Source organism: Solanum verrucosum, unplaced genomic scaffold (genome assembly GCF_900185275.1).
Source record: "Solanum verrucosum unplaced genomic scaffold, falcon-dt-bn FXZP01000746.1, whole genome shotgun sequence".
Lineage (NCBI taxonomy): Eukaryota > Viridiplantae > Streptophyta > Magnoliopsida > Solanales > Solanaceae > Solanum > Solanum verrucosum.
Genome location: NW_026020790.1, coordinates 228,661 through 247,790, shown reverse-complemented (window position 1 = coordinate 247,790; position 19,130 = coordinate 228,661). Strand labels below are relative to the sequence as shown.

The 19,130-nt window shown below is 31.8% G+C and overlaps 3 protein-coding genes across 4 annotated transcripts in view; 2 read left to right on the top strand and 1 right to left on the bottom strand.

Annotated features, from left to right (window-relative positions):
* LOC125813113 (mitochondrial outer membrane protein porin of 36 kDa) overlaps window positions 1-19,130 on the bottom strand; it is a 244,050-nt gene that overhangs the window by 67,613 nt on the left and 157,307 nt on the right. The window lies entirely within an intron of this gene.
* Window positions 3,819-8,936, top strand: LOC125813112 (ricin B-like lectin EULS3). 2 transcript variants are annotated; one of them, XM_049492595.1, is made up of 4 exons: window positions 3,876-4,463; window positions 4,535-4,657; window positions 7,550-7,784; window positions 8,734-8,936. In XM_049492595.1, coding segments are annotated over exons 1-4 (945 nt in total). In that variant the 5' UTR covers window positions 3,876-3,878; the 3' UTR covers window positions 8,736-8,936. The 2 variants fall into 2 exon arrangements, with proteins under 2 accessions (XP_049348551.1, XP_049348552.1); XM_049492594.1 differs by lacking the exon at window positions 8,734-8,936 and having other exon boundaries at window positions 3,819-4,463; window positions 7,550-7,846.
* LOC125813107 (pectate lyase-like) lies at window positions 10,847-13,824 on the top strand. The gene is made up of 4 exons (XM_049492590.1): window positions 10,847-11,068; window positions 11,842-12,490; window positions 12,573-12,815; window positions 13,441-13,824. The coding sequence occupies exons 1-4, from the start codon at window positions 10,869-10,871 to the stop codon at window positions 13,666-13,668; spliced, it is 1,320 nt and encodes a 439-aa protein (XP_049348547.1). The 5' UTR covers window positions 10,847-10,868; the 3' UTR covers window positions 13,669-13,824.

Sequence of the window (19,130 nt, the reverse complement as noted above, 5' to 3'; positions counted from 1 at the left end):
TGTTTCATGTACTTACGCCATTCGCTACTGCAAACATCAACATACGTTCCATTGAGATCACATCATCCACTTGTCATGTTCTGGTGAGACTTCCCTGCTTTTGGAGGACTCCAATTTTATTGCTTTAGTAATAGTAGTATTTTGAGGTTGTCATGAATCTTGTTCTGACACTCATCTTTAGACAGTAGAGGCTTCATGAATAGATAGATATAGAGAGTCAATCAGTTTTCGTTCAAATGTTTTTCTAAAATTCTATCTTTTATATTTTGTATTTTCAGACATCATTTGAAATTCACTTTATTTTTTTAAATTGCTCATCAGTTTAAGCTTTCGTGTGTATGTTTTAGTCTTTCGCTAAATAATCAACTAGGCCAAGGGTTCGCTTGAGGATTGACAATAATCTTCGAGTGTCGACCACATCTAGAGTGTAGGCTCAGAGCTGTGACATTTATACTTCTTTGTTAAATAAACTTTTCTATAGGAGACAGAGAGAGTTTAGAGGGTGGGGGGGGGGGGGTGGGGGGGGGGTGAGGAGGTTGTTTCTACAAAAGAGATTTTTGGATATAGTAGAGAATATAACCTCTGACGAGGGGATAAAGTGTAAGTTATTTTCTTAAAAATGTAATTTTTATTTTATTAATTAAATAAATTTTGGAATATTTTTTCTACTTAAAAAGCTACATATAATAATTTAATTAGCTATTTACCGCACTATCAATAAATGTATTACAATCTTCTTAAGTTTTTTTTTCTTTTTCTAATTGTCAAAAAAGTTCAAAATAACATAATAAAACTTTATAACAGATTTTTAAAATAGACAAGATTTACTTAAAATGTTTAAGTGAAAATTGATGTCATGTTAAATTCCTACAAATCTTCTAGTAATGTTGTGGATTCACTCTGATTTTTTCTCATTTCTATTATATAGAAGAGTGAAGACGACCAGGACGACCAATGGTATTTTTGTCAATTTAATAAAATTTCAAGCTTAACTTAATTGTACATTTTGCATTGAAAGTATTGAATATTCCAAAAAAACTAGCCAAAAGTTATGTAATTCCCACTTTATCCACCATTAAGTTGTTGATTTTCATTGTCACACGTGTACAACACATTGGGAGGAGTAAAAGAAATTAATGCAAAGTTAAAACATGGACCCCATTTTTGACTCACTTCAAAAGTCTATGCATTCAAGACCACATATTTTTTATTTTTTTTAAAAAAAATAATTAATTTGAGTTCATATTTATTTTTGAATGTACTTACTACTTTTAATGAGATTTTTTTTCATATTCAAAATTTAAATTCGAGGCCTTTTAATCATTTTCTTTCTTAATCTGGTTCGGTCATGAAAATATAGTTTTTATTTTATTAAAAAAATGTATAATTAAAGTCGTGTTTGGTTAAATTTTATAAAAAAATATAAATATATTTTTCTAAAATGCATAATACATAAATATGTCATTTAATTTGGTTTCATTTGACATCAGTGTCCTCCAATTTTGGATGTGCATAGTAGACACAAAAATTTGTATAGAAATGAACAAGTAGACACATGTGTCCTACTTGACGTCCTACGTGGCGATATAATTCATGTCCTATGCGACATTCTATGTGGCGTCTTACGTGAATTATGTCTCGTAGGACACATTTGTCTACTTGTTCAACTTTATATTTCTATCTATTTTTCTATTCTATTATATAGAAGAGTGAAGACGACCAGGACGACTAGGGGCACTTTTGTCATTTTACCAAAATTATCAGCTTAAAACAATTGTACTTTCTGCTGCAAAATTATTGAATTTCCCAGATTACACAGCCAAGTTGCTATTATTATGATGGCCACGTGTACTTTCTATCATGAAAAGCATAAAAATATCATAAGTAGCCGTACTATCTAAAACTGGTGGGACCCATTTATTAAATCAATTTATATTTCATTAACACCTTTACTTTTTGCACTAAAATAAATATAAAAAGAAACAAACATGATTTAAAATGTATTAAAAATAAAAATAAGTAGCCGTACTATCTAAAAATGATGGGACCCATTTATTAAATCAATTTATATTTCATTAACACCTTTACTTTTTGCACTAAAATAAATATAAAAAGAAACAAACATGATTTAAAATGTATTAAAAAATAAAAATATTTACATAAAAATAAAAATTAATAAATAAAATGGATAGATAAATTAAATGAAATTAAAGTAAACTAAGAAACTAACTAATTTTTTAAATAAATAGTTTTAAAATTTTGCGAATCAAATATTAAAGAGAAATAATAAGTATTTTTCGTGTTCAATTTACGTACATTAATGATAAGAATATTTTGATAATAGAATATTTTAAATTTTAAGATTAATCAGATTGTTTACTTTATTTACTTAATATTGCTATTCTTTTGTTTGAAATAGGAAGTTAAGAATCGGAACACAAAAAATCAATACATTAATTAGAGAAGTAAAATAAATTTAAGTAGATTAATATTTAGAAAGAGATGACAAAAATAGCAAATCATTAATAGTAATTTTAAAAATTATGAATAAATTTTGGAATAAGATAAAATATCTGGATGAGGAAATCAATACAATATGTAATGATCTATGTATTAAAATATCATGCTAATTTAACATTTAATTCTAAATAGATTTTTTTAAAACAGAGAAAATGCATTTATGTTTTCAGATTGTTTGAATTTTTTTCACTTAATTGATAAAAATAACAAAAATACTTGTTCCTATAAGTTATTGTGCATGAAAAAAGAGAACCAAAAACACATTTGTATCATGCTAAAAAAATTATGTTCATTAAGACAAATTATGCATATATAGAACTTCATGTAATAGTGAAACATGCTTCTTAGTTCTAATTTTTATGTATGAATGATAAATAAAAAATATTAATCTCTCTGTTTCAACGTGTTTGTTCTATATTGACTTGACATGAAGTTTAAGAAATTAAGGAAGATTTTTGAATCTTGTGATTTTAAATTTTAAATATGTGAAATATAGTAAATGTCTTTTAATCTTGTGATCTTAAATATGTTATGTGGAGTTGGAACTAAGAAAAGAAAAGGGACATTACTTTTTAATAGATTATAAAGAAAAATTCGACAAATTAATTGAAATGAATAAGATAGATTTCAAGATGATAATACATAATAATTCATGATTTTTATATAGGATATAATCCAATCTAACAGACAAATTAACTCTGAATCCTACTAAATTTGTGTCTTATAGTAATATAAATAAATAAATAAATTGAATATTATACTTCAGAGTTTTACAACTTAAAAAATGAATCTACCCATCGCTAATATCAATTATACTTTAAAATATTATTGGGTTAATTTAATTTAATATTTTTATTCAGTATTCGATATTTATATTGGAGTTGCCCATTCAGATATAGAGCTCTCTATTAAGAATTCTTTTCATATCCAAAACTTAAAATTAAGATATTTAATTAAGGAAGGAGAAACACCATTCAATGCACTATATTCTTTGATGGTTATTTTTTGATATTAATTTATGTTGATCAGAATGCTATAGAAATACCTTTTAATATTTGTCAAATAATGATTAATAATTGATTATATTGGGCCCGTATCACGGGCCTTAAGAATCTAGTTTTAAAATAAAAGGTCAATCAAGATAGCTTAACAAATCAATCACAACACACAACAACTAAAAATGGGACATGTGTGCAATAATAATGGTAGTATAGAAAACTTAGGTATTTTCCTATTTTAAAAGTTAGCTTAACAACTAAATTAAACATAGACACATGTCACACACACCAACAATATATAATATGTAGAATCAAAGAAAAAAGATTGTGCTAAAATTTAATACTATTATTATCTAACAAATGGAATATCCTTTTGGACACCACCACGACGGCCACCACCACCGTCGCGACGACGACGACGACCGTCGAGAAGAGTTTCCACCTCCCGGCCACCGACCACCGTCATACTACGATGAACCACCACCACCTCCTCAAGTTGGTCATGTCTTTCATACTTCTCATGAAGGTGGACCACCACCACTGATGGAACCTAATTATGGCCGGCCTCACTATCCTCCACCGCCGATGGATGATAGTTATGGTCGGACTAACTATCCTCCGCCGCCGATGGAGGAGAACTATGGTGGATCTTACAATCGTCCACCGCCGAGGTCCGATTACTATGACGCCCCACCACCACCACCTACTTCCGACTATTCCTCTGTTGAACACGTGTCTCATGAGAGTGAGAGTGGTGATCGGCATCATGATCGTCATCATTTTCAACCACATGTGCCTTCAGCTTTCCACCATCAAACTTCAGATCCAGAGCTTATGGATAAACCTTCTTTTAGGGTTTATACTAAGGCTGATACTAATTACTCTCTCACTATCCGTGATGAAAAAGTTGTTCTGGCTTCTAATGATCCATCAGATCCATTTCAAGTAGGTTTTTTTTCTTCTTTTGATTTTGTTGTTTACTGTGAATTTGTTGTAATGGATGAAATTTGTTACAGCACTGGTATAAAGATGAGAAGTGCAGTACTAAAGTGAAGGATGAAGAGGGATTTCCAAGCTTTGCTCTGGTTAATAAAGCTTCAGGACTGGCACTGAAGCACTCTATTGGCGCCTCTCATCCTGTATGTTCAATTCTTGGTTAACCATAAGCTCTGAAAATAACTATTTGATTTTATTTTTTGTGCTGCATAGTTTGATGATATCCTCAATAATGTTAAACTTCACAAAGGAATGAACTTTGATAGCCAACCCATTGCTTTGTCCTAGAAAGGAGATTAGAGATTTCTACCTAATGCAAATGCTATGATTTGTGATGGTTTGGGGTGTTTCAAGTAGTACCATGCTAGAGATGGAGGGTTTAATGGAGATGAGGACTGTGAGTGTGTGAGGCGGAAAGAAAGTCAGTGCCCAGTCAATTATTTGTCACTGTATTGTGTATGTATATCAAACTGCACCTAATATCTTCCATTTCTAGCTCCTAGGTCTATCCCCTGAGTGTTTACTTGTGGTATCTGCATGTGTGAGATTTCCGCTGTATCAGTGTATGCTTCGTAATTCTCTATTTTTTGTGTGTGATTGTCCGGCGGCTTTTAGTGCAGGTTATTTCTACCTAATGCAAATACTCTGACTTGCAAATGATGCAGACTGGGACTTTTTCACAGGTTGCCTAGAAAAAACAGGAAAATGAATCTTTTGCAATTTAATGTTGAGTATGAAGGATAAAGGATCATTTAAATTATTTGAAGGCTCAGTTATGAGTTCTTTTAGAAGAAAAAGATATTCAAGTATGGATTGTTTGGACTTTATGGAGGGAGAGAAACCTAGACAGTTTGAGGGAAAGTGTAATCCAATATATAAACTGAAGGGTTTTTGTTTGGTGGTGAGACTCGAATTCAGGATCATACCATGTTGAATTGTGTGACCATTTCATCTAAAAAGTTTGAGCTATTAGAGAGATCACTTCATTTACTTAATTATGTTGAGATGTCGAACTTGCACTTGCAGTTGACAGTTACAGATCATAAGCTATAAACGAAACAACTATAGAAGTTAAACAGTACCAACATTCACCTATTGCTATTTTATCTTTAAAAAGGAATAATAAGAAGATAATGTTGATTATGTGTGCATTGCTTTTATCTGAAGGAATAGGTGGAGAGAAGGAAATGGTGTTATTGCTATATAGTTTTTGATATCTTTATAATATGTGCTCCAACACAAAAGAGACTCTTCTTGCAAATATCTAATTTCACTCTTTAGCAAGAGATCTAATTTATGCTTCATTTTCTTGGGGGTGTGAATAACTCATTGGACCCAGGTCACTGATCCCCCTCTAGGTAGGTGAGGGCAGCCTCATAAAAAAAATGGGTGAGGGCAGATGTGCAGCTGATTTTGGGCTTAATTTTAGCAACTTGGGGTTAATTTATCAGATGTGGTTGGTTGTGTAATTGGCATTAGCTGAAACATGGTTTTAAGAGTGGTGTAGAGGAAAAAAACAAATGCATTTGATTAGTTGAGATCTAAATGATTTAGACCTCCATTAAGTGTAAACAAACAGGGCCTTAGTCGGTCCTGGATATCATAGTGAGCTTAAATGTATTTTGCACCATCTAGTTCTAGATTGATGATCAAGACAACTTGTATAAATTGCCAAACAAAGCGACGATTCTCTGTGCAACCAATGATAGCTTATTGGCTAAGAAGATTTATAGCACTTGTTTGTACACCCTGGTAACCTGAAATTGGCTTTAAGGAGGCATCGTTATTTTGTTCATTCTTTTTTCTTTTTTGTAGAAGCTGATGGGTATCATCCTTTATGTTAGAATTAGGAAGATAAATGTATAAGATAATTTCGCGTGCCTGATACGAGGTACCTGGAAGATGCACATGAATTTATTATGAATTTATCGAACTCCAAAAAAGGAGCAATAGCACCTTCTTGGTAGAAAAAGAAAATGATTATTGCTCCTTTTCTTTTATAACCTCCTATAGACTAGACTCGGATCTTATCCATTGTAGATACGAACCGACCCGTAAGATGCCGTAATATCTATTGTTTATAGTATTACAAAACTAGCCACTGCAATGAGACTATGGCTATCATGCTATTGTAGTTGGTCTTACAAATCCTCCACTGGACTCTCCACTTTAGCCTATTGTGAGCCTTCATATCCTCTTGCCAAGATCTTCTAAGGTTCCATACGGTTTCATATGTTAAGTGGCCATCTCAGAATGTATCATCTTTCTAAAGAGAATTTGTACCTTGAAACACGAAGAGAGTGTGTATGAATACCCAGTCTTTTAACATCAAGATTTGACATTGTATAAATAAAACAAGATAGTGTCCATATACTTTCTTAACCCAACTTGCATATACTTTTTTTTTTTTTTTGAGAGAAGATTTGCATATACTTTCTTGTGCAAGTTGCATTTTGTGCTTATTCTAGGAGTATTTATGTCTCTTTTCTTTCTTTATCAAAAAGAAGACATGAAACTCCTAAAATAAGCACAAAATGCAACTGGCATAGGCTTATCAAACATGAGAAAAGTCTTAGGTAGACCAAACATAGAAATAGACCGAGGGTATAGGTTAAGTTCTGTTAGAACTAGAGAATAGGGAAATCGTAGCCATGTTAAGTTTGAGTTTTGATCCATTAACTGTAGAAAACCTCATAGTTAATGGAAAATTGATGAAACATGGGCATTAGTGGCTTGAGTTTATACAAGAAGTATTGACATCTTAAATAAACCTTGTTCCTTGTGATAGTAATTGCTATTGTCCTGTTGCCTACAGATGTCATACACGTGCTATATACATTTTCAACTAATATTTGCCTTCCTTGCCTCCATGCACCTTCCTTTGCCTCAAATGCATAATAGATTTTACTATGCCCCAAGGGTAACGAACAGTCGAACACACTGTTGCTCAGGGGTCCTGTCTTACTAATATTACATGGCTTCTGATAGGGAAGGAAGCATAGAAAGTTTACATTCCTCTTGGACTTCTTTTACAGGTGCAGCTCACCCCGTACAATCCCGACGTTCTTGATGCGTCAATCTTATGGACAGAGAGCAGGGACGTGGGTGATGGTTATCGAGCAGTTAGGATGGTCAATAACATTAACCTCAATCTAGATGCATGGAATGCTGATAAACAGCATGGAGGTGTCCGCGATGGGACCACTGTTTGTCTTTGGGAATGGTGGAAAGGAGACAACAGGAACCAACACTGGAAGATCGTTCGCTTCTGTAAGTTTGGCAACATTGCAGTGTAAAAATTGATTGTTTAGCTTGGAACCCCTAAAACCTGCACTCTCCCATGTTGTTTTATATGAAATCATTTGTTCACGAAAATTACTTGTGTTTAGTAGTCTTAGGTTGTTGAAAATAGCTGAGAACACACCCTGTTAAGCGCTTAAACATTTTAGCTATAAAATTTCTGCACTCCTATTGTTTTTGACACTTCTTCCATCAACATAGATCTCCCTCATAAAATTTGTTACTCAGTTACCTAGAGATTCAGTGCCGATCCAATTTTGGTGGATGAGCTTTATGTCATATAAGTATATTTTAGGCTTTAATACATGGACCACCTCTTATACTTGCCAACAAATTTCATTTAGACACTCAAATTAAGGCTTGTCTCAATTGAGTACTTAAACACATGAAAAAGTGTTTCTTCAGTTCAAATTATGACAAACTTTCTCAAACATCCATTATATGGATAAGTTAAACACTTAAAATGTCACCTTCTTTAATTATATGCATTTGTCTCAATAAGCCATAAACACTTAAAATGTCACCTTCTTTATTTATATGCATTTGTTTCAATGCCATAAAACTTTAGACCTATTCCAATTGAGGCTGATGTGTGTACTTAAAGGATAATGACATATTTTATGTGGTTAACTTAAACCTATCTTCTATCGATACTTGAAACAATTGTCTTCTCCATGTTACTATATCTCTAGAGTTGACATATGCTTCAGAACAAGCACAACTTTTTTTTCGACAAAATTTGATCCTAAAGTGCTTATAGAAACACTTTATTATGAGTTCAAGTGTTCAATTGGAACAAGTTTTAGTTTGAGTATCTAAATAAAATTTGCTGACAAGTTTAAGGGGTTGTCGATGTATTTCCAAGCATTTGTAATAATTAATTTTTCCTCTTTTTTTGTCTAAACTAATTTAATTGCAGGATATCTTGGCGTGTGAACCATGGCTGCAATGGGGTTGATGTTTGATTTTTTTCTTTCTTCATGTGGCTTGTTACTTATGTTTTACTGTATTGTATTGTATGTCCCTCCAAAACAGTAAAAAGTAACATGAAAATAAGAGGGGAAATGCTATGCATATTGTGGGAGATGTTGGCTATAGCATGTGTGTTCAACTTATATTTTTTATTTGGTGTTATATACCAAATGAAAGCTTGTTGGTGAGTTATGTTGTTGAATGTATTTTGCATGTCAAAATATATAACTTATATACAATTTGCATACTCTCATTGGAGAATTTTAATAGTTCGTTGGTTGACTACCTGAACTCCCCACCTTATTGGTGAGAGCTTGATTTTCCACATTGTAATTTCCTCCCCATTTCCTCTTCCCCTACCTCTGTTTTAAAAAAAAATACTCTAGTTAAACCATACAACGTTCGTATAATTTGCATACAGTTATGTTGTTGAGTGTATTTGTGTATGTCTCTGTGTGTCACTTTATGTTCAGTGATACAATTGAAATACAAATAGCATACTCAAAACACAAAGTACACATTATTTATATAGATCTGAAAAAAAAGAAGAGATTTGTTCTTCTTTGTTTCTGAGTTTCGGTTTGAATATTCAATCAAAATCAATTCTTATCAACTCTCAAAATTGACCTATAAATTTCAAATATTATTTTCAACTGTTTGAAACAACCAAACAAATATAAGTTTTGGAAAAATCGTTTTTCTACTCCAAAACTTTTACTTTTCGTATGATTATATTATATATAATTAATATAAGTATTTTAGCTCTAACATTTGTAGATCATTATTGAATACTTGGAGAACTTGAAGAAGTAAGTTAGAGCTTTATTTTAACATAAATTAAGGCTTACTTTCCTAATAAGGAATTTAATGAAATGCCTAAGTAAGGTTTTTTTTTGATCTACTTACTCTATCTATCTATATCCCAAAAAATTACAATCTTATATGTTGTGGCAGTATTTACGCGTTTCTTCTAAATAAAACGTTAAATTCTGAAACACATGATTATGTTTAATTATTTACACTCTTTATGTGCTTATTGTCTATGTTCTTCTCAGAATTTAAATTATGTAGAATTTTTATTAATAATTTAAAAAAGACTTTATGAAGAAAAAGATGCAACTGAATTAGAGTACTTTTCATATTATTTTGAGCATCCAAATTCTAATACAATTTAGATTAAAAGATAAGTCGAATTATTTTATTGAAAAGCAAAAAGTATCAAGTAAATTGGGCTGCGATATACAAATTCTTAATAGCACGAAAATGTAGCGTGGGGTTGGTTGTACTCACCGACCTAAATATCCAATTTGCCTGTAATAAAAGGATTTAAGTTATTTACATTAATAATATTTTTTTAATACCATCATTGGATTTTTACCTGTGATATTAGATAATTAAATTACCATTTTTACCTAATTATTGATTAATGTCTATTAAGAGACTTACCTATAAATTCTTAATAAATTTAATTATATAAATATTTATTACATACCGCAAGTCAATACATAGAAATTAAACTCACGATAAAAAAAGGTGTACACAAGTAGTTGATTTTTCTTGAGAATTATTCATGACTTGTTTCACACAAACATTGAAAAGTTAGTTAGTAAAACACAAGTAGCTACCTCAAAATAAGTCTTTGGACACCCGTATTTGTTTCTTCTCAAGTTCTATTGTGTGTTGTATAATATCTCTATGTACTTCCTTTTATATTTTCTATTTTTTAGAATCTCACCTATAGGATTTATAGATAGATAAAACAACTTTCTCTATATACATGGCTTCCCTCTAGAAATAACATGCAAAATGCAAGTCACTAGACGAAGCCAAGCCAAGTTTTGAAGTTGAAGGGTGCATAATTTAGATTCTAAACTAATGATTTTACATATTCAATCAACTTTTAAAGACAAACACAAGGTTTGAACCGAAGCTACTGAATTCAACGGAATCTTTAAAACTATATTCTAGCTCCGCCCTGAATCACAAACTTCTCTGGTGATTCGCAAGAAATACCAAAAAAAAAAGAAAAAAAAAAGAACACAACTACAAAAGAAAAAAGAAAATTAAAGGAGATAAAAAGCTATGGCCTTTATTAGTGGGAATTCAATTTTGTTAATATTGTTCATATGGTTAGCTTCATTAGTCCCACATTTACATGCCAGAATTGCTGAATTTGATGCATATTTGGAAAAACAAACTTTGGAAGCCCTCAACTCTTCACTTGAAGCATATACACATAATCCTGAGGAAGTAACTAATGCATTCAACGAAGAAGTTGGAAAGTAAGTGGTTTCTTGATTATTTTTTTCTTTTTCTTCGTGAAGATTATGTTGCTCGGATCCTTCAAACATACTCTGTGTTACATTTTATGGATGGTTCGGGCAACAAAGAATGCAGAACTAGCAAAAAATAGGGTTCAACGGACGAAAAATGTATATAGACGATACTCTATCCGTTCTAATTTATGTGAAATGTTTGAATGTCCATGGAATTTAAGAAAAAAATGTGGACTTCTGAAATTTTGTGGTCTAAAACATGTTATATTTATGTGTGGCTATAAACCTTAAACATGTCATATTTTCATGGTTATAAAATTAGCTTCTCATTAAGGGTAAACTGGAAAGTGTATAGTTAATTTTTCCCCTCAAATTTACAAGTGTCATGATTTTCTGAATGAACTAAAACGGAAAATGAACCACATAAAGTGGAATGAAGGGAATATCATTTAGTTGAGATAAAGTTTTTGTTATGTTAGAATGTTTATTTAGGTACAATATTTGCTAGAGGTTTTTTTTAGACTCGTTCGAGATTTATATGACAGAAGAAAATGTAGAGAACCTCTAATGCTACAGAAACTTTTTTTTTTTTTTTGTAATATTGGATAGCGACAATCTTAAATAGAGAGACATGGACTGTGACATTTCATCATATGTATAGCTGACCTAACTTGTTTGTTCACTCGTTTGGGATTGAGGCGTAGTTGTAGCTGTTTCTTTGATTTCACTTACATAGGTTTAGGAATAATGACTTGAATTTTACTCTATGTATTATGCAGTGCATTGCTGAAGTATAAAAGCTTAAGGAGGCATCTTAAAGAAAAAAATAAATGCATGGCAACCAATCCAATTGACAGATGCTGGAGGTGTGACAAAAATTGGACTGAAAACAGGAAGGATTTGGAAGAGTGTGCTAGAGGATTTGGCCACAAAACGACCGGTGGTAAGAATGGCAAGTACTATGTTGTCACCGATGAATCAGATGATAACGTGCAGGAACCAAAGCCGGGGACCCTTCGTCATGCTGTGATTCAAGAGGAGCCATTGTGGATCATCTTTGAGAAATCAATGGTGATCAAGTTGCAACAAGAACTTATGATCACGAGTGATAAGACAATCGATGGCAGGGGAGTTGCTGTTCACATAGCCAATGGTGCTGGATTAACGATCCAATTCGTGCATAATGTCATAATCCACAACATCAGGATTCAGAATATCATATCTACTAATGGTGGCATGATAAGATATTCTGTTAACCATATTGGTCTAAGGACGGTGAGCGATGGCGATGGCATTTCCATTTTTGGTTCCAACCATATCTGGATTGATCATTGCACTTTGTCAGAATGTACCGATGGCCTTGTTGATGCCATCATGGCTTCCACTGCAATCACCATTTCTAATTGCAAATTCAACCATCATAACGACGTAACGTTACTCTTTACTAATTACTACCCTTAAAAAAAGCCATATACTAGTAGTTAAAGTTTGATTACAAATGATGATTCAGGTGATGCTTTTGGGGGCAACTGATGCTTTCCCTCAAGATTCAATAATGCAAGTCACAGTTGCATTCAATCGGTTCGGGGAGGGATTGATTCAGAGGATGCCAAGGTGCAGATGGGGATTCTTCCATGTTGTCAACAATGACTACACTCATTGGCAAATGTACGCGATTGGTGGCAGCGCTCATCCAACCATTATCAGTCAGGGTAATCGTTTCAAGGCTGCCGATAATCCTAATACTAAGCAGGTACACTTCACCATTTTTTTTGGAAAATTCATAAATGATTATATCAGGTAGGTTCACAAGTACCTAGTGACATAAGATAATCAGTTTTGGTAATGTAATAGTCTTTATCATACAACACTCTTTTCTTTTTAAGTCATTTTTGGTTGGAATCAAATCTATCAGCCTGGGGCGGAGCTATGTAGAGCCAAGATGGTTCAATTGGATTCCCTTCATCGTAAAATTATATTGTGATATAAAGACAAAATCGAGTTTGTTATTTATACATAAACTGTTGAATCCCCTTGATATGTAAGGGAAGATTCTAATGTTAAGCTAAAAGGTACTTATAAATCAGTTTGATAAGCTTAGTCAAACACCCTCGTAGTAGCAAAAAGGGTTCAAAAGTTGCTTTAGTGTGACAAGTCTAATACTTTTTGAATCTCCTTTCATAAATTCCTGGCTCCGACATTGATCAACTCAAGACACTATCCTCTCTATTAGAAAATCGGTCTTAGCCAACAAAATAACATAATTTGCACTCTTTAGTGTGATATTGTACTTTTAGATGTATATAAATACTAAACTATATGCACTATTGGTTTGTACTATGTGGATTGATAACATAACATGATGGTGCTAAATGCAGGTGACTAAGAGGGATTACGCACCAGAATCCGAGTGGAAGAAGTGGCAATGGGTATCAGAGGGCGATTCGTTCTTAAATGGAGCTTATTTTGTGGAGTCAGGACCACAAGACAAGAAAAAAACTGCATTGACAAAAAATCATAAGATCAAGTTCAAGCCTGGTTCACATGCAGGACGACTCACTCGCTTTGCTGGCGTGCTCAAGTGCAAACCCGGCATACCTTGTTAGTTAACGATCCTCTTATGTGCATATAATATGATGCATCAGTAAGAAGGAGATAAGTAGATTGATGATATTTTGACAGTAGAAGAATGGAAAATAGGATAAGAAAGAAATGGTTCTCATAAGTTATGTTTTGTTTTAGTTTTAGTTTTAGTTTTCTTTCCTTGTCAATTCTTGTGACAGAAAAGGAAGTGTAGGTATCGTGAAAGTACGAACCAATTCTGGTGAAAAGAAAAAGAAGATATAATTACGTATTGATTTCTAGTTTTAGTTTTGGTGATTCCGTGCAATATAATATACCACTTCTCTAAAGACCTTGATTTTCGTTTGAAGATATCAACTTGATAATTGAATCCAATATGTTAGTCCCTGGTTGTTCGTCTGTGGGTTATGGTGCTTTTTATGTAACATGGTCCTTTTCAGCCTGGTTGATCACAAAATTCTTGTTACATATTTTTGGTTCTTTAGGTCACTATATATCACAGTTTTCAGTATTGCTGCTTGATTACAACAGAGTGCCTAATGTTAAGCCGATCAAGCTTAAATCAATCGCGGTAATGTTTACATTACGTTACCTTGATGAACTATTTGTTTCATTTTCAATCGTAGTAATCTTGGTTGGAAACCTTTTATAAGTAATCCCACGTGGTCTTAACTGTCTTGTACGGCCTGAGATTAAGAACAATAAGAGGGTCAATTGACCCAAGAATCCATGTCATCACTCGAGTATCTTTAATCTTCCATTTACCTAGCTTTGTTGGATCAGTAGGAGCAATGCATTGCTGCAGAGTGCAGCTGCACACCTACCATTTTAATTCAATACATATTCTAATCAGCCAAATCAAGATCAAAGAGCTGCCAACATTCAATCAATACAACAAAATACATTTACTAAATATTCTCTTATCAACTCAATATGAAAATCAACTTAAAGTAATTCAAATTTGGACAAATAAAACATAAAAGTTATAAGTTATATAATAGGATTTCAAAAATATCTTGCATTAACAAAACACATAACAAGTCTCATAAAACAACCTTAAAGTAAGGAATTTAAATTATATCTATTACAACTCTAAACTTCAATAATGCGGCAGTGTGTTGGCCACATGTTCCTCATCATCTTCCTCACTAATAGACTCCTCTATCGAATCTCTTTGTTGACCATAAACTGGATGCTGAGTAGGTTGAGATTGAGAGGATCAAGGAGGGCAAGTGACATCATCGGAACAAGGGAGAATCCCTCCCGAAGCAAGTAATGCATCAAATTGAGTCTTAAGACCCGCACACTCTTGTTTAATTTTAGCATCATCATAAAGTTTTTGTGTTTATATGTTGTTGTAAGATAACTGATAAGTCTCAAGAGATCTTGACATAGTTGAATTATAACCAATTGTGTATTTATGTTAAGGTAAGCATTGATAGACTTAGGGTGTGTTTGGTATAAAGGAAAATGTTTTCCTGGAAAACAAGTAGATTTTTGACTTATTTTCTCATGTTTGGTTGGTGAGTAGAAAATATTTTCCGGAAAAGATTTTTAGTGTTTGGTGTATGAATGAAAAATGTTTTTGAGAAATATCTTATATTTTTATTAGAGTAGAAAATAATTTTTAAAATTGAAAATATTTTTAAAAACAAACTTAATTTTTTTTTTGGGGTGGGGGGGGGGGATCGAGGGTAGGGGTGAAAAATTAAAAATTTGAAGTTGAAATATTTTTTAAAAACAAAAATTAAATTATTTTTGGGGGCTGGGGGGCTAGGGGTGAAAAAATGAAATTTTAAAGTTGAAAATATTTTTTAAAAACAAACTTAAAATTATTTTTTGGGGGATGGGGGGGGGGGGGGGGGGGGTTCGAGGGTAGGGGTGAAAAAATGAAATTTTGAAGTTGAAAATATTTTTTAAAAACAAACTGAATTTTTTTTTGGTGGGGTGGGTGGGGGGGTCGAGAATAGGGGTGAAAGAATGAAATTTTGAAGTCGAAAATATTTTTAAAAAACAAACTTAAGATTTTTTTTTGGGGGTGGGGGGCTGGTAGGGGGAGTGGGTGGGTGGGGGGGGGGTCGAGGGTAGGGGTGAAAAAATGAAATTTTGAAGTTGAAAATATTTTCTAAAAACAAACTAAAATTTTTTTGGGGGGTGGGGGGTCGAGGGTAGGGGTGAAAAGATGAAATTTTGAAGTTGAAAATATTTTTTAAAAACAAACTTAAATTTTTTTTAGGGGATGGGGGAGGGGGTTGTAGGGAGATGGGGGTAGGGGTGAAGGTGGGATAAAAAATTAAAGTTAAAAACATTTTTTAAAAACAAGCTTTAGATTATTTTTTTTTTGGGGTGGGGGTGGTGGGGTTGGGAGGGCTATTTGAAGTTGGAAGAGAGTTTTGGAAAATGTTTTTCTTAAGTTTTGAAGGGAAGTCATTTTCCTTCAATTTGAGGAAAATGAGTTGATTTGAAAAACATTTTCCAAAACATTTAACCCAACCAAACATGGGAAAATTGGAAAACATTTTTCGGAAAATATTTTTCCTTCATACCAAACACACCCTTAGAGGGTGTTAGGATTGATTTAAAAGTTGGTCAAACCTACTTTTAAGTTAGTTTTTGACTTCTGGAAGTGTTTGACAAATATTAAAAAGGGAAAATTGTATGAAATAACAAACTATTAATTTAAATTAAATGTTATAGCCATAGTTTATTTTAATTGTAATTCGCAGCAAACATCCCATTTTTTTGTCATCTGATTCGGTATACAATTAGCCATTTTCGGTATACAATTAGCCATTTTCGGTATACAATTAGCTATTTTATACATTTCGGTATAAAATGTATAAAATGTGTTTGTGTTTGTATAAAGCTAGAGAAAAGTGTATATACAAATATAAATACATATATTTTTGTCCTATACACTTATAATTATACAAATACATATTTTATTATACAAATTACAATATATAAATGAATTTATACAAAACTGAACAATTTTATAAAACTGCATGTTTCTAGCGAATTATACAAATCAAAAGCTCCATAGCAAACATAAAATTTGTTATGTAGCGCAATTATGCAAGCTATAGCTATAACATACAAATCTGATTTTTATGTTTGCTATATGTGAAAGTTATAACTTGAAATAAATAAAAAATGACTTAGAATAAGTTGAGAGGTGTTTGGCAAGGTCAAGAATGACTTAAAATAAGTCAAAAACCAAAAGTAGGTATCCTCCTACTTTTTCTTTTTTGACTTAAAAGTCATTTCAATTTGACTTTTTATTTTTGACTTAAAAACTACTTTTTTAAGCCAATCCAAACGGGCCCTAAAAGGACTCTATAACTTAGTTTTTTTTTGTATGTTTTCATTTTTAGTTCATAGCGCAAAGAAAGTCATAATATATTGTATCAAATTTATCATTGACAATATGTTAGATTAAGTTTTTGGAATAAACGAGCCAAGCACGTCCCAAAACTAGTTCTGTAAAAAGAGGCTCATTCCTTCTAACTTGGTGGCATCCACAATGTAGTCCTAACAGCTTTGAGAGTTTTGTTTAAAGGGAGAATTTGTGAGACACAAGTGGTACATTATCACTTGTGTAAGCCTCTTTTTAAGTTGAGTTAATTTTGTGAGGTTATTTGTCTCGATATTTTGTATCTTTATTTATATAGTGGATTGCTCACATCTTTTTGTGGATTAGGTCAATTGACTGAACCTTGTTAAATATTTATGTCTCTTTTGACATATTTCTCATTTATCTTCTTACTCATGGTCTTCCTGGTTTTCTATGTTAGCTTCCGCATGATACTTCGTTATTTTGGTCATAATCATATCATATATTATTATAAGTGGGAGGCTCAATTTTCAAAGTTAAATTACTCTTTTACCCTTTTACTAAATAAAAGTATTTAATAAATAAAAATAATATTTAAATTGCTACAGCAGCCTAATGTAATAAATAAATATCTATTCTAATTACATAGGAGTAATATTTTAATTATCACACAATTACAGCAGTCTATATTCAATGTCTTGGGATTGCTTGCTTTTTCATCTTCCTAAAATTGTCCTCTATTCAATATTTTGGTTTCGTTTCAACTTCCTTAACTTATTTTTCAATTTTTTATACCAATTTAATGTCTTGGTATTCTACTTTAACATGCATTGAATTAAATCAAAATGACCCTTTTGAATTTACGCAATAAGTCTCTTCGTTGCTAAATAAATAGAAGAATTGGAAGAGCTGCATTGAGTAATTAAATGTAGATTAATTATTAACTAGGAATAATAAATATATGAATAAAAAAAGTTCAAGGAATGCACATCAGAAAACATCTATAAAAAGGCAAAATTATATGAATAATTAAATTTAAATTATTACAAAATGTATTGTTGGTTCGTTTTGCCACTATTTCATGAATATATACATTTAAGTCACCTTCTTACGAATATTTTTACCCCTATCTACATACTACTTTTTCAGAATATTTTTATACTATCAATCAAATAATACATTTACCTTTTAATAATAAATCAATAAATTATGAGACATTAATGTGAAGTGCATGAATCTGTCAAGCCCTTAGTGTAGTTTATCTTTTACTATATAATTATATGCACTTGTCCCATTAATTTTAAATTTGTTATTCTTTTAATTTTCATCCGTTAGAAAACTTTTCATGTACTCTATTAAGTTTTATATAATACACAACATTTTATAGGCTGCAGTTCCAATTGATTTGCACAGTAATTTAGGCAAGTGTACTATTATGCAAATTATATCATGTAATTGAAAGCTAGAGATTTTTTTTAGCCGATTGCAGATTTGAGGCAGCAATAAGTGAACCAGTTCTTGTCAAAGAACCATTTCATGGTAGTTTACCTCCCAGCTGATGTTGATTAATTAGTAAAAATTGTAGTCTTTATGTTGTTAATCTTTAATTTGTGTTACACTTTAATATGTAATTGCATGGATTACTATAGAAAAAAAATGTTATACATGAGATTATATACTTTAGAGGTTTAATCCAAAATTTGAAGTTATTTGTCTAATGTGGTGTTGCAATGCATGAAACACATTGATTTTAATAGCTTGTCATGTTACATTTGATATTATATATATACAATTTTACTAATTATCTATGTTAAATTCAAAGATGAAATGACTCAAAAGTTTAAATCAGACAAAAGGTAATCTTCCCTTTCAAAATTCATATAACTCATTGCACTTTTAATCTAATATTTTTTTTAAAATATTACTTAGCGTGAAATATACGTGCAACGCACGTGTTCGAGAACTAGTTAGAAGAAAAACATCACTCATTATCTATAAATAGGAAACTTAGGAGAATTATTCAATGCTCATTAGTATTTTTCTTTGAAAGACATTAGCACATAACAATGGTTTTTTAAGAGAACTTTCACCAAGAGAGAAGATAATGGTTCCTTTTGCTGCATAGAAAGCTTTGAATCAATTTCAAATGGA